This window comes from Hyperoodon ampullatus (assembly GCF_949752795.1).
Source record: "Hyperoodon ampullatus genome assembly, chromosome: 5".
NCBI classification, from domain to species: domain Eukaryota; kingdom Metazoa; phylum Chordata; class Mammalia; order Artiodactyla; family Ziphiidae; genus Hyperoodon; species Hyperoodon ampullatus.
Genome location: NC_136918.1, coordinates 39,912,481 through 39,925,233, shown reverse-complemented (window position 1 = coordinate 39,925,233; position 12,753 = coordinate 39,912,481). Strand labels below are relative to the sequence as shown.

The following is a 12,753-nucleotide window of genomic DNA, read 5'->3' as shown; positions in this document are numbered from 1 at the left end:
ATCACTAAAGCTCTGTTCTTTTCATGGGAAAGGGAGAGGTTTCTAGTTTTTATTTGAATGTCTGAAAAATTTTATAAGTCTCTGTGATGCTGTCATTAACGACAGAGCTTAATTCTATTCATAACATTGTTTTCCTCCTGTCTATGGAGCTCTGTTCTTTGACTTTATTGACCAGTATTTCTTCATTTTTTCTATGATGAGCATCTCCTGAAGTCCTACTTTATGCTACATCCAGCACTAACTGTGTGGAAGGTGTAGAGATTGCAGGGCTGGATGGGAATGGAGAATGATGGGGTTGGCTTAATGGCAAGAAGATAACCTGAGATTAGGGTGAATGAAAGTGAGCATAGGAGGGAAAACGTTTGAGAAGTGGCAGGATAAAAGCCCAGGGTCCAGTAGTTCGTCTTAAATGTGCCTGCCTGGAAACGTAGTGAGATGAGTTTATGCTGTTTATTCTCAGTACTGTTTATAGCCGTTTGCTTCAAAGTAGAGTGGATTAGAGGAGGAGCAAAGCTCCTGGCTTTGAACTTGTCCTGGCTGAGAATTGTTTTCTGTAATTCCCAAACTGGTTACTGATTTGCAAGGTGGCTGGATGTGTGACTTTCCCAGGTTGCATTAGATTAGCATTGCAAAGAATACAGAGGCGGACTTTGAAAGCAACTAGAGTGGATGCATAGGAAATTATGGATTAAGTAAGTAATATTTCTGCATAAATGAGACGATATATTTGGAAGTTTTTAGTAAACTTTGAAGGGCTAAATCTGTGTATTGACAATACAACCCTGTGCATGTATGAGTGTGTGTACATCTTTGTAGTCATGAAAGATCTTCTAGGTTCTTTTCTAGTGCAGGCCTTACCCATATTTTGTGGGTACCAATTCAGCCTCTACTGTAATAAGATTCAGGGTCAAATCACAATAATTAAATATACTTCAGCCTTTTTACATATTAAGAAATAATTAAGAAGAGTCATTATTAAGGTAATCATAAATTCACAAATTCCTTGGTGTATTATGATATATCAAATGAGTCATCATGTTTATGGTTTATTTGTGCTGCTGCTGAATAAAGATGTGAATTTTAAAAGTTTGTATATTTAGCTGTAGAATTTAAGTGCAGTATATGTAAAACATTACAAAAAGCACAGAAAATATAGAAACCCAGGAACCTATCACCTAAATTTAATAGATGTTAATATTTTGCCTCACTTCCTTCAGTCTTCTCTAGTTTGTTTATAAAGCAGTGGAATAGCATATATATATATAGTGAAGGCACACCTGCCCCTTTGCTTGTGTCTCTAGGGGTCACTATGTCGGTACCAGATATTAAAAACATATATTTTTACTACAGGTATATGTATCCTTAAACATTATTATTATTATTTTTTAATTTATTTATGGCTGTGTTGGGTCTTCATTTCTGTGCGAGGGCTTTCTCTAGTTGTGGCAAGCGGGGGCCACTCTTCATCGTGGTGCACGGGCCTCTCACTATCGCGGCCTCTCTTGTTGCAGAGCACAGGCTCCAGACGCGCAGGCTCAGTAATTGTGGCTCACGGGCCCAGTTGCTCCGTGGCGTGTGGGATCTTCCCAGACCAGGGCTCGAACCCGTGTCCCCTGAATTGGCAGGCAGATTCTCAACCACTGTGCCGCCAGGGAAGCCCACTTAAACATTATATTTTTAATGTCATGCTGACTGAAATAAAAAAAACATGAAATTATTGCAGTTATTCACATGGTTATCCACATGGAAAACTGTAGTAATTTTGTAATTTTTATTTTATTCAGCATAATATTAAAAGCATATAAAATATATTGTTTTGGCATACCTTTCTGCTCTAATAACATAAATTGAAGTGGCTTTTAAACTTTTTAAAATATTCATTCTGAATATGTGTTTTCTGTGAACTAAATCCATATGTGTCTTAGACATTTAATTAATTAATGTCAATCAGCTAAGTGTTTTAGAGAATGCATGTTGGTCAGCATAGAATATCTTCTTTCAGTCTGTTCCGACTGTGGTTTACCAGAGTCCAGGAGGGCTGGTTGTCATGAGGAGAAAGAGCTCTTGCTTGCTGAGAAACTGACTCCCAGCCCTGCCACCGGCAAACTATGTATACAGCCTTCAGAAGCCCTTTCTTCCTTCTGGCCCTTATTTTCCTCACCTGTTAAATAAGAGATTTAACTAGCTCTTCTTGAAAGCACTTTCATTCTGTGAAATATTGGGGGACTTTGACCTGGGCCTCAAGTTGTTAGAATTTGCTGAGAATATATTGGATATAAAAGAACAGGACTTTCTATTGAAATTGCTGGTTTTGTAGTTGCATTTGAGCCAGGGCTAAGTAGGTCATATTCGTTTTAATATGATTTGGGGGCAGAAATGATTTTTCCATCATAAAACCTTTTCAGAGTAATCTTGACGTCTCCAAGCTCTGCCTGCTTTTTTGTTGCATTATCTCTCAGCGAGGGACAGGGCTGTGTGAATGTGTATGTGAACATACATAAGTGCTAAGAATGGCAAAGGAATGTTTTTTCATTCTGTTTTAATTAAATGTCTTCACAGACAAAGTCAGAGCTTCAGAAAGAAATCTGTAAACTCTGGTAAGCCCTAGAGGACAGTTTCATGAGTCCTACACATTGCAATAGTCTGAGGCTTTGGGAACTTTCCTCTTTAATGTGAGGTACATGTTTGGAATAGAGTAAGGATATATCACCTAAACTACACGTCCTTAAAACAAACAAAACAGCATTTTTCATGATAAGAGTCCTTCACATGTATGTTTTAAGAAGCAGAAGTTTAAATTACAGTTTGGGGTGGAATGGACCTTTAAGACCATCTCTTCTTATTTGCGTCTAAGAAAGTAGTCCAGGAAACGCTCTTGCCTGGCTATCCAGATGGAGGCAAAGTTAGGGGCAGATGCCAGGTACCCTCCAAGGTTCCCACTGTCTTTTGGTTTGCAGGCTCTCTTTAGGCATCTCTGTATTTAGAGAGACCTAGAGAACCAGTTCTAACTCGTGTCGGAGGGTGTGGACCCATTGAAGAATGTGACTACACTTAAAATAGAGATCTGCTCCTGCCTAAGGGACTAATAAAGGTGTGTTTTTCCTTAAGAGCACCAGGATACACATAAGGCTCTGGGAAAGGATCCTCTGAATCCCAGATGGCTTAACTCCTCTGACCATGCAAAAAACTCAGATTTTTCTCAGCTGCAATATGTGAAACATTCTTGTCTCTTATTATTACGGCAGTCCTTGCCCTCTCCTTATAGAAGTGGATTAGAATTTCTGGGCCTCTGGGTTCTGATTCTGTGATTAATTTTCTTAGGCCAGGGACCTAACCATTATTTTGTGATACCTTGTTCTTGGCCCTGAGCAGGTACTATGTGGATTTTTGTGAATGAAGACTTTATACTAACTAGTCACTGTTTTGCGCATTGCGAGTTATAAAGTTGATCATCCTAAAATATTAGGTTGGAGTCTTTGAAGTTCTGAGCAAGATCTTTTTCTTTTTATGTTAAAGTACTACTAATGAGCCTTCCTGTCGGCCCTTCTCCCTCATCCTCTGCAGTGTGCCGAGATTTTGCTGTCCTGGAGGACCACACCCTGGCCCACAGCCTGCAGGAACAAGAGAGTGAGTAATAGCCCTCTGCGTGCTCCTTCAATTTTCTTTTTTAGTGGTAGCTTGCGGCAGATTTCTCAGGATGAGGCAGGGAGAAAACAGAGTCATCGGGCTATATCACCCATCCATCCTGAGGGATCTGTCTAGGCAAATGACACCTCAGTGAAGAATGAAGTTCTGGGTGTTTTGAAGTCAGATAGCTGCTAGGGATGAGAAGACTGTTGGGTGTATCGGAGGAAAAGAGGGACTTGAACCATTTCCTTTGCCTTAGTGCTGTAGGAGGGAGATAGTGGTTATACATGCATGGGGGGTGTGTAGAAGGCTGGCAGAGGGATGGGTTCCTTCCCCTAGAATAGGAGGCCTGAACATCTTTTCCCAGGTGATGGCAGTGTCTAGATTGTAGATTTTTCTGAATTTTTATGTATGTACTCATGAATAGTAAATCTAAGTCATATGTGTTATACAAAAGTGCATAAGTATGAATTTGTAATTTGTGAATCATTAATTCGTGTGTCAATATAAAAATTCAGTATTGAAATAGTATTTTATAAATAAGGGGGCAACTTGTAGAGCAGAAAGAGCACTGGCCCTGGTTTTAGATTATTTGAGTAGAAGTCCTGGCACTGCCACTATTTTATCTTGTGCCCAATACAAATTACTTAACCTTTCTGATTCTCTTTTTCTGCAATGCAAAGATGAAAATAATAACTCCTGTGCTGCGTATTATATAGCATTATTTAGAGCATAAGATGAAATGATGGATGTGAAGCCCTTTTTAATGGAAAGGCTCTTCTTAAGTTTATTCTCAGGTTTATCATTAATAAGCCAAAGCATTATCATTCCTCTCTCCAATTTTACTATCCAGTTGAGCATCATTTGGCATCGAATGTTCAGCGGAACCGTTTGGTCCAGCATGATCTCCAGGTGGCTAAGCAGCTTCAAGAGGAAGATCTGAAAGCTCACGCTCAGCTGCAGAAGCGCTACAAAGACCTGTGAGGACTTGGGGACTGGGATGGCATCATGCCCGGACTGTTTTTCTCTGTGGGGTCAGCAACCAGGGCAGGGAAGAGGACTCTCCCTCTGTTCCTTTGGTTCCTTTCACTATTAGATTACAGATCCTACAGTGACTATCCCATAGTTTTATTTGAATTAAAAAAATTGTCTTTGTTGTTGGAATACTTTACTAGGTTTTGGGACATGTGGTTTCTGGTGTGGACTCAACACTCTTCACTGAAGACTTTGAGTCATTTGGTCCACCTCTCTGACTCAGTTTTCCTTACCTGTACAGGGGGCAAATGATCTCTGTTCCCTCTGCCTCCTGGGCTTTTGGGGGGAATCCAGCGAAATACTGGATGTCAAAGAACTGCATGAGGTCTGTTGGGTTCCTTTATTGTTTCCTAGCAGTGTTTGCTACTCCTATTTTCCTCGAACCCCTGGTTTTTCTTTTTGTGTGTCTGTGCCGCACAGCTTACAGGCTCTTAGTTCCCTGACCAGGGATCAGACCTGTGCCCCAGCAGTAGAAGCACCACGTCCTAACCACTGGACCGCAGGGAAGTCCCAAACCCCTTGCTTTTTAAGTAGAGGCAGAATCTTTTGGAAAGCTCTGAATCGTACCCTTAGTTCTCTTCATAACTTCAGTGTCTGACCAAAGTTATTGCTCTGTCTCCTCCTAAATGGAGAGATCATATCTAAGGTCTCTTCCAGCACAATGACTTTTTATTCTTTTTAATGTTTTAAAGGCTCACAGAGTACATTTCTTCTTTGAGAGAGGCTCCTATACCTAAATCTCTAATGGTGGATTTAACCACAAAATTGTTTTGAGGAGGAAGGGGTAAAGGAGGAAGTGAAGGGACCCTTCTATTTACTTTAGTTGTCATGTTTAAATAAACAGGATAGCCTATTATTTTTGCTGCCTTTGAGGAAGGGTTTTTCTATTTTATTAATTTCAGAGAGGACTTTATTCGTGATTTTATTCAGCTTCCTTATTTTGTACATAAACATTCTTACTGACTCTTGCTAATAACTCTGCCACCGTGAAAGGCACCAGAGAGCACAGATATGAATAAAACATAGTCATTGCCTTTAAGGGACTCAGGGAAAAAAAACTCTGAGCGTTTGCCAAAGCAACACACAAATTTGTGAAGCATTCCATATTTTTAAAACTAGATTAATAAACACTTTTTGGTAAGTTTAAAAAAAAAGTAAGTGAATGAAAAGAGGGTATGGAAATAAAAAATGAGTAGATTTTTGTTTTCAATTCTGTGGTTTGAATGGTTCAGAATCCTTGAATGTTAGACCTGTAATATGAAGTCATTAAGTCCAAAAACTTTTATAGCTGATAAGACGACATAGGAGTGCATGATTCACTGGTTAACAGTGGCAGGACTGGAAATCAGGTCTCCAGGCATCTTGTCCAGTGATTTTTCTACTGATTCTAAAAAAGCTTGCCATTTCTGCTTCTGGCCTGTGCTCTCTGTCTTGTATTCCCTTCCTCCCTTTCTGTCCTGTATGTGTGTTATACACATACATGCATACCCCCATGTGCGCACACATCTACTTTCACCTACACTTATTTCCAAACATGTTGAAAGTGACCAGTTCTTTATACAAATGAGAATAGTCTTCATCCCCTCAGTTTTGTTAGAATAGAATGTATGGATTTTGATTCCTCCAGAGAAGTTAGGATATTGCCCCTAACACCCAACACTTCAGTTACAAAAGACTGCCATTAAACATGGAATATACAACCAAGACTAGATTAACTGAGTACTTTAAGTTCAACTGGCAGGGGGAGAATAAGAGGACATATTTGTGTAGCAAACGAACTGCATATATAAACCACAATTATAATTTTGTTCCAGCATCTTTTTAGATAGTGAACTCTAAACATGCCTATATCTCTCTCCTAGTTAGCAGTTAAAGGTTGTAAAGGCTGTGTAAAGGCTGGCTCCCCAGCACTATCACACTCTAGAGTTATAAGCTGCCCAGTGACTTTTCTTGAAATCTGCAAACAGAAGACTTGTGTACCTGTAGCCATCTCTGAGAGATCCAAATCCCATTTTCTGTTGGAACCACTGTTTCACAGGTGCTGTTTTAAAGGATCTATTTCTCCCACCAAAATGATTTGTCTTGTTTCTCCCACCAAAATGACTTGTCTTGTTTCTCCCACTAAAATGTAGTGTCTGGGTATTGCATTCTGATTCTACCACTTATTTTCTCTGCAATCTTTTTATTTTATTTTTTTTTTTTCGGTACGCGGGCCTCTCACTGTTGTGGCCTCTCCCATTGCGGAGCACAGGCTCCGGATGCGCAGGCTCAGTGGCCATGGTTCACGGGCCCAGCCGCTCCACGGTATGTGGGATCCTCCTGGACCAGGACACGAACCCATGTCCCCTGCATCGGCAGGCGGACTCTCAACCACTGCGCCACTGCTTCCCATCCAGGGAAGCCCCTTCTCTGCAATCTTAGGGAAATGATTCCACTACTCTGCGCCTCCAGTTTTTTCATCTTTAGGATATGACAATATCAACCTCTTTGCATCATTATTGTGAAGATTAACTGAGATAAAAATATATACTGGCTCATAGTGAGTATTCAGGAAATTGTGTTTAGGAAAAATCATTCCTTATGTTCTTTATTCATGTTGTTTTCACCTTTGTGTTTTAGTGAACAACAAGACTGTGAAATTGCTCAGGAGATTCAGGAGAAGCTGGCTATTGAGGCCGAGAGACGACGCATTCAGGAGAAGAAGGATGAGGTACAACTTAGTGCCCCTCCACCCCACAGAGGAGGGTTGCTCAGCTCCAGAGCTGTGACTTTCTGTATTCATGGGCTCAGTGTAGGGTTGCTGGATGGGCAGAAGAACTCTCCCCTTTTGGGGTGCATAGTCCAAGTGTCGCCCTCCATGAACCATGTTTATTGCCCTTTGACCAGTTGTTTAAGTGGTGAAGTCTTAAAAGATGATAATGGATAATTTGACATACATTGTGAATTCGTTTCCGTAGGGCTGCTGTAACAAATTACCACAAACGTGGCTTAAAACAATAGAACTTTACTCTCTCACAGTTCTGAAGGCTGCAAATTGAAATTAAGATGTTCGCAGGGCCATGCTACCTATTAGGAAAGATCCTTCTTTGCCTTCTCCTAGCTTCTGGTGGCTCTTGGCTGTCTGGCATTTCTTGGCTTGTAGTTGCATCATGAGAGTCTCTACCTTTATTGTCACATGGCCTTCTTCCCTGTATCTTTTTGTCCTTTTGTTTTCTTATAAGGACACCAGTCATTGGATTGAGGACCCACCCTAATCCAGTATGATCTCCTCTTAATTATATCTGCAAAGATCCTATTTCCTAATAAGATCATGTTCTGAAGTTCTTGGTATAAATGAATTTTTAAGGGACGCTTCAGCTCAATACTGGGTGTCTTGTCTGTGGGTTATTCCCACAAATTTAGGGAGAGCAGACCTTGAGTGTAGCCTGAACAGGAGTCAGGGACTGTTCATTGCTCTCATTCTTTTTTGTTAATGGTTTCACTCTCCTGTGATACACTGCCTCAAAACAATGATGTGTTTGATTCTGTATATATTTTTAAACTGTGTTGTTTTTAAAGCTGAAAATGGCTAAAATTAGCAGTAGTATATGGTTTGTGAGAAGACTTAAATTTGCACTTAATGATCACTTGATTTTGTGTTATGTTTTCAGCATTTCAAATGGTTCCTTTTCAATTTGCATTGATTCTCTGTCTGCTTTTTCTACACCTATTGTGCTGTTCTTGGCCATTGTCTTGATTTATAATAAGGAAAAAATGATTTATTATTTTTAATAGTACCATATGGTATTTTGCATACTCAGAAATACTTTTCAGGGTTAAAGGGGGTGCTATTAATAAGTACATAAACTGGGACTCTCCTGGGCAAACTGGCACATACGATCACCCTATTAAATAGGTATAATCAGGGTTATCGGTGAACCAGCCTGCATCTTCTGTTCCTCCACTGAGCCATCCTTGTTCCTCTGGAACTCCTTGTTCAATGCCAGGTGAGTGTGAGACGTCTGGTGTGAGTGTATTTAGCTATTTCTTTAAGAAACAAACCATGATTATGTGATGATCAGAGTCGTAAGTAGGAACTAAGGATTCCTTTTCATCCTTCCTGTTAGCAGCACAGGAGCTCTTTCTTACTACAGGATGTGTTGCATCTCTATAGTCAAGACTGCCTTGGAGATGAAACTGGCAACTGAAAGAAGTGATTATGTTTTGTAGACAGAAAAGCTTCTATTTTAAAAATCACAGAGTAATGAAGTTGGCTTCTTATAAATGCTACTGGTGTCCTGTAATTCCCCCCCACTCCCCCCACCCCATTCGGGGAAAAACAGTATTCGGGAAACCAAAATACTTTATTTTACGCATGTGGAATCTAAATAGCAATCACAATAATCTCATTGTTATACTATATAAAGTGTGTAGTGTAGTGAATAACTGCATTTTTCAGATGAAGAAATTAAGTCTTAAAGAAGTACATTACTGGTCCCAAGCTACAATAAGATGCCAGAGAAATGTCTGTACCGTTCAGTCTCCTGACTGACTGCCTCTGACCTGGATATACTGTGACACAACATAGAACACAGAGACTTTGGAGTTAGACTATCCTGGGTTTGAATCTTATCCATTTAACTTTTAGCTGAGACTTTCAGCATCTCACTTAACTGTGGAGAACCTTGGGTTCCAAGTTGAAGAAGTCCATGGTAACTCCACACTTACCCCAAAGGGCTGTTGTGAAGTTTAAATAAAATTAAGTATATACACAGGGAGATCAGCTCGGTGCTTTGTGACCACCTAGAAGGGTGGAATAGGGAGGGTGGGAGGGAGGGAGATGCAAGAGGGAAGAGATATGGGGATATATGTATATGTATAGCTGATTCACTTTGTTATAAAGCAGAAACTAACACACCATTGTAAAGCAATTATACTCCAAAAAAGATGTAAAAAAAATAAATAAATAAAATAATTAAGTATATAAAGTCTCTGCCACATATTAAATTAATAGTTGCTCTTTCCTTTTTGCATTCTTCCCAGGTGTTTTCCCCACCATTCTGCCCCTTACAGCAACTCTGATTTCTCTTATAGGGAGATAAGCGTGAAATTAGGAAGGGGAAACAATACACAGGCTTAGGTGTGTTCTAGTGCAGTCTGATCTGAGGGATCTTCAGGAGTTTGTGCTTTGTTGCCCTCCTACTGCACTGCCTTCCGCTACTGTTTGACCTACTGAAATGTTCCCCCTTCCCCAGTGCAGTGGAATGAGAGAGGAGAAATCCAGTTGTGGACGTTTAGTGAGACTAGCCTTTAAAAAACTGCTTTCAGACTTTTTTGACTTTTCACTGATGCCTTAGATTAGATGGCTGTCCCGCCAAGATGTTCTTCTGTTGTAGAAAAATGTGACTTCCAGCTGACTAGTATGTTGTAATATTAAATAAACAAAATCTGCGTTAGTAAAGTTTGATGTCGAAGGATGTATGATAATGCTTATTTATTTTAGTCCAGGGTGCCTAATAGGGGAGACTAAGACAATTGTGCTAATTTTTCTGGCCAACTTTGCATTGCCTGTTACTCATCAGCTGTCCGAATTCTCCCCCTCCTCACCGCCCCCATGCTCTTCTGCTTCCTTGTAGAGTCTGCTTAGCTAATGAGTTCTTACTGAACGGCAGGGCTGTGGAAAATTCCTCTCTGGATTTTCACCCAAATCTCTTTTAGAGATTTTTGGGGTCAACTCTCTTGGGTAGTTCATAGTCCCCCAAAACAGATATAGAATCCAAGGCCCCTTTCCTCTTGGGACAGATTTTTTTCTGAGTAACATTGTTCCTGAGTAGAGTTATATGACTTTGTGTGGGTGAATTAGCATGTCTAGCTTTGTTATGGTATCATTTTATTGTGTTTTTTAACAAAGCACAGATGTAAGGAAGGTAGCATTTCCACTGGGGAGACAGCTGTAGAAAAGTTTAAAAAAGATCTTTTATATTCTTACCAGCATTGTGGCCTCTCCCTCCCTCTTTTCTATCTTTCCCTCTCCCTTCTTTCCTTCCTCTCAGTGCCCTGTTGAAGGGGCTTGTAGCCTTTGGTAATACTGGACTGTATGAGTTTGTGACTAATATGGCGGGATTAATTTTATTGGGATCTTTCTCTTTGGTCACAGCTTTAGCATTTGTCAGTGTTGTTTAATGAAGCCAAGAAATGTGTGTTTAGTTGATTTAACTCAGTTATTCTTAAATAAAACTCTTAACTAATTGTGTGTGAATGTATACATATGTGTGTCTTTGAACCTAGGTCCAAATATATGTGAATGTGAAACTAGCGAAAAAAAAAATTTTTTTTTTTTGCGTAAATAAACAGTAGCATGGCCAACCATGTTATGAAAAATCTGTGGCACTAGTCCAACAATTTGGAGCCATTTATAATGTGAACTGTTCAGGGATAAACTTAGTAACCAATTTACATTAAAAATTAATCTAGTGTGAGCCATGATACTTTTTCATAGCATTCTTAAGGTCATTAGAAATTTGTGTTCTAAAAAAATATTTATATAAGTTGGTAATATCTAGAGAATAGCTCAGATAATAATAATTTTAGCAACTGAAATTTTTTCCTATATTTTGGCACTTTAGAAATAGGTTTATACATATATAGCCAGACGGGGAGTGAGTGGGTTTTTTCTGGTTGAGAAAATTCTTCTCTCTCTCTCTCTCTCTCTCTCTCTTTTTTTTTTTTTTTTTTTTTTTTTTTTTTTTTTTTGTGGTACGCAGACCTCTCACTGTTGTGGCCTCTCCCATTGTGGAGCACAGGCTCTGGACGCGCAGGCTCAGCAGCCATGGCTCACGGGCCCAGCCGCTCCGTGGCATGTGGGATCTTCCCAGACCGGGGCACGAACCCGCGTCCCCTGCATCGGCAGGCGGACTCTCAACCACTGCGCCACCAGGGAAGCCCCTCTTCTCTCTTTTTATCCTAGTTATACTGATTTTTTTTTAGCAATGGAATTGGTGTTACCCTCTTTTTCTGGTCTTATAGAGTAACCCTTTTGGGATTATTCCTGCTTTGAGTTCCCTACTGAGTTAGATGTTAATATATTAATTGCTAGTTAATAAAAGAAATTTAGCAATCTAACGGAATGGCTTCCTTTTTTTTGTTCTTCTGACAGTCATTTGACAATCACATTTTCAGATCTCCTTTAGATTGTCTTTATACCCAAGATTTTCTCATTTTGAATCCCAGTACTGTTGTATGAGAGAGGTGAAAACTTTAAGGGGGAAGTAACCCTGATATAAAATCATATAAACCATAAAAATACCCTAAGGGATCCAGCACCACAGTTCAGTAATTTGTCTTCTACTTGAGAAAGATGCGTGGGGTTCCTCTGGGTTCCACTGCACCTTGATTGTATGAATGTTTCTCTTAGAGCACTCATCTTTGCGTGTCTTACATTACGTTAATCACTTTTCTTCTAGCACTTAGTAGATAAGAACATTAATGATATTGACCACATATCTTGTTTCCCTATAGGAGGTCTCTAGCAGAATGTTTGACCCATTGAAGGGAATCAGTAAATCTATGTTTTTCTTAAAATAACTTTCCTCTAGCATTCCAGGGATCCTTACCTGTGCCCTTACTTATGCTCACAGCTTCCAGTTTTCCAGAGTTGAGTGTTGTTTCAATAAATGTATTTACTAGAAAATCTTGTATGCAACAGAGTTGTTTCTACATATTAACCCAAAGTAAGTCTACCTGATTAATTAAAAAATAATTGAATGTGACTTCAAAAAGGCTTACGAGTTCTTTTAGATTTTTTTCCCCAAGTTATGTTTTATTGAACACTAGTTTCATAAGGTTTATATTTTTTTATGTAACAAAAAGGCATCTGTCACAAAATAAATTTGGAAATTCCTGGGTTACAGGAAGATAACAGGTTACTTGTCTTTTATCAAAGTGTCAAAATGAGCTAATGTGTTTAAAGAGTTAGATATAATACATGTTTTCTATTGAATGCTTTCTGTTTTTTTTGGAGAAACTTTTGATACCAGTGTTCTCAGAAACAGAGCTTAGGAAATGCTGTTCTAGACTAACCTTTAGCAGGAAGGAAGCTGAAGACTAAGGAGG

The 12,753-nt window shown here is 39.5% G+C and overlaps 1 protein-coding gene across 2 annotated transcripts in view; it reads left to right on the top strand.

Moving 5' to 3' along the window:
* Window positions 1-12,753, top strand: part of CCDC50 (coiled-coil domain containing 50) — a 60,623-nt gene that overhangs the window by 22,986 nt on the left and 24,884 nt on the right. For both annotated transcript variants that reach the window (XM_079705475.1, XM_079705474.1), the window contains exons 2-4: window positions 3,565-3,627; window positions 4,481-4,607; window positions 7,282-7,372. In XM_079705475.1, coding sequence (XP_079561601.1) covers window positions 3,565-3,627; window positions 4,481-4,607; window positions 7,282-7,372 — 281 coding nt within the window. The remainder of the gene's footprint in view (window positions 1-3,564; window positions 3,628-4,480; window positions 4,608-7,281; window positions 7,373-12,753) is intronic.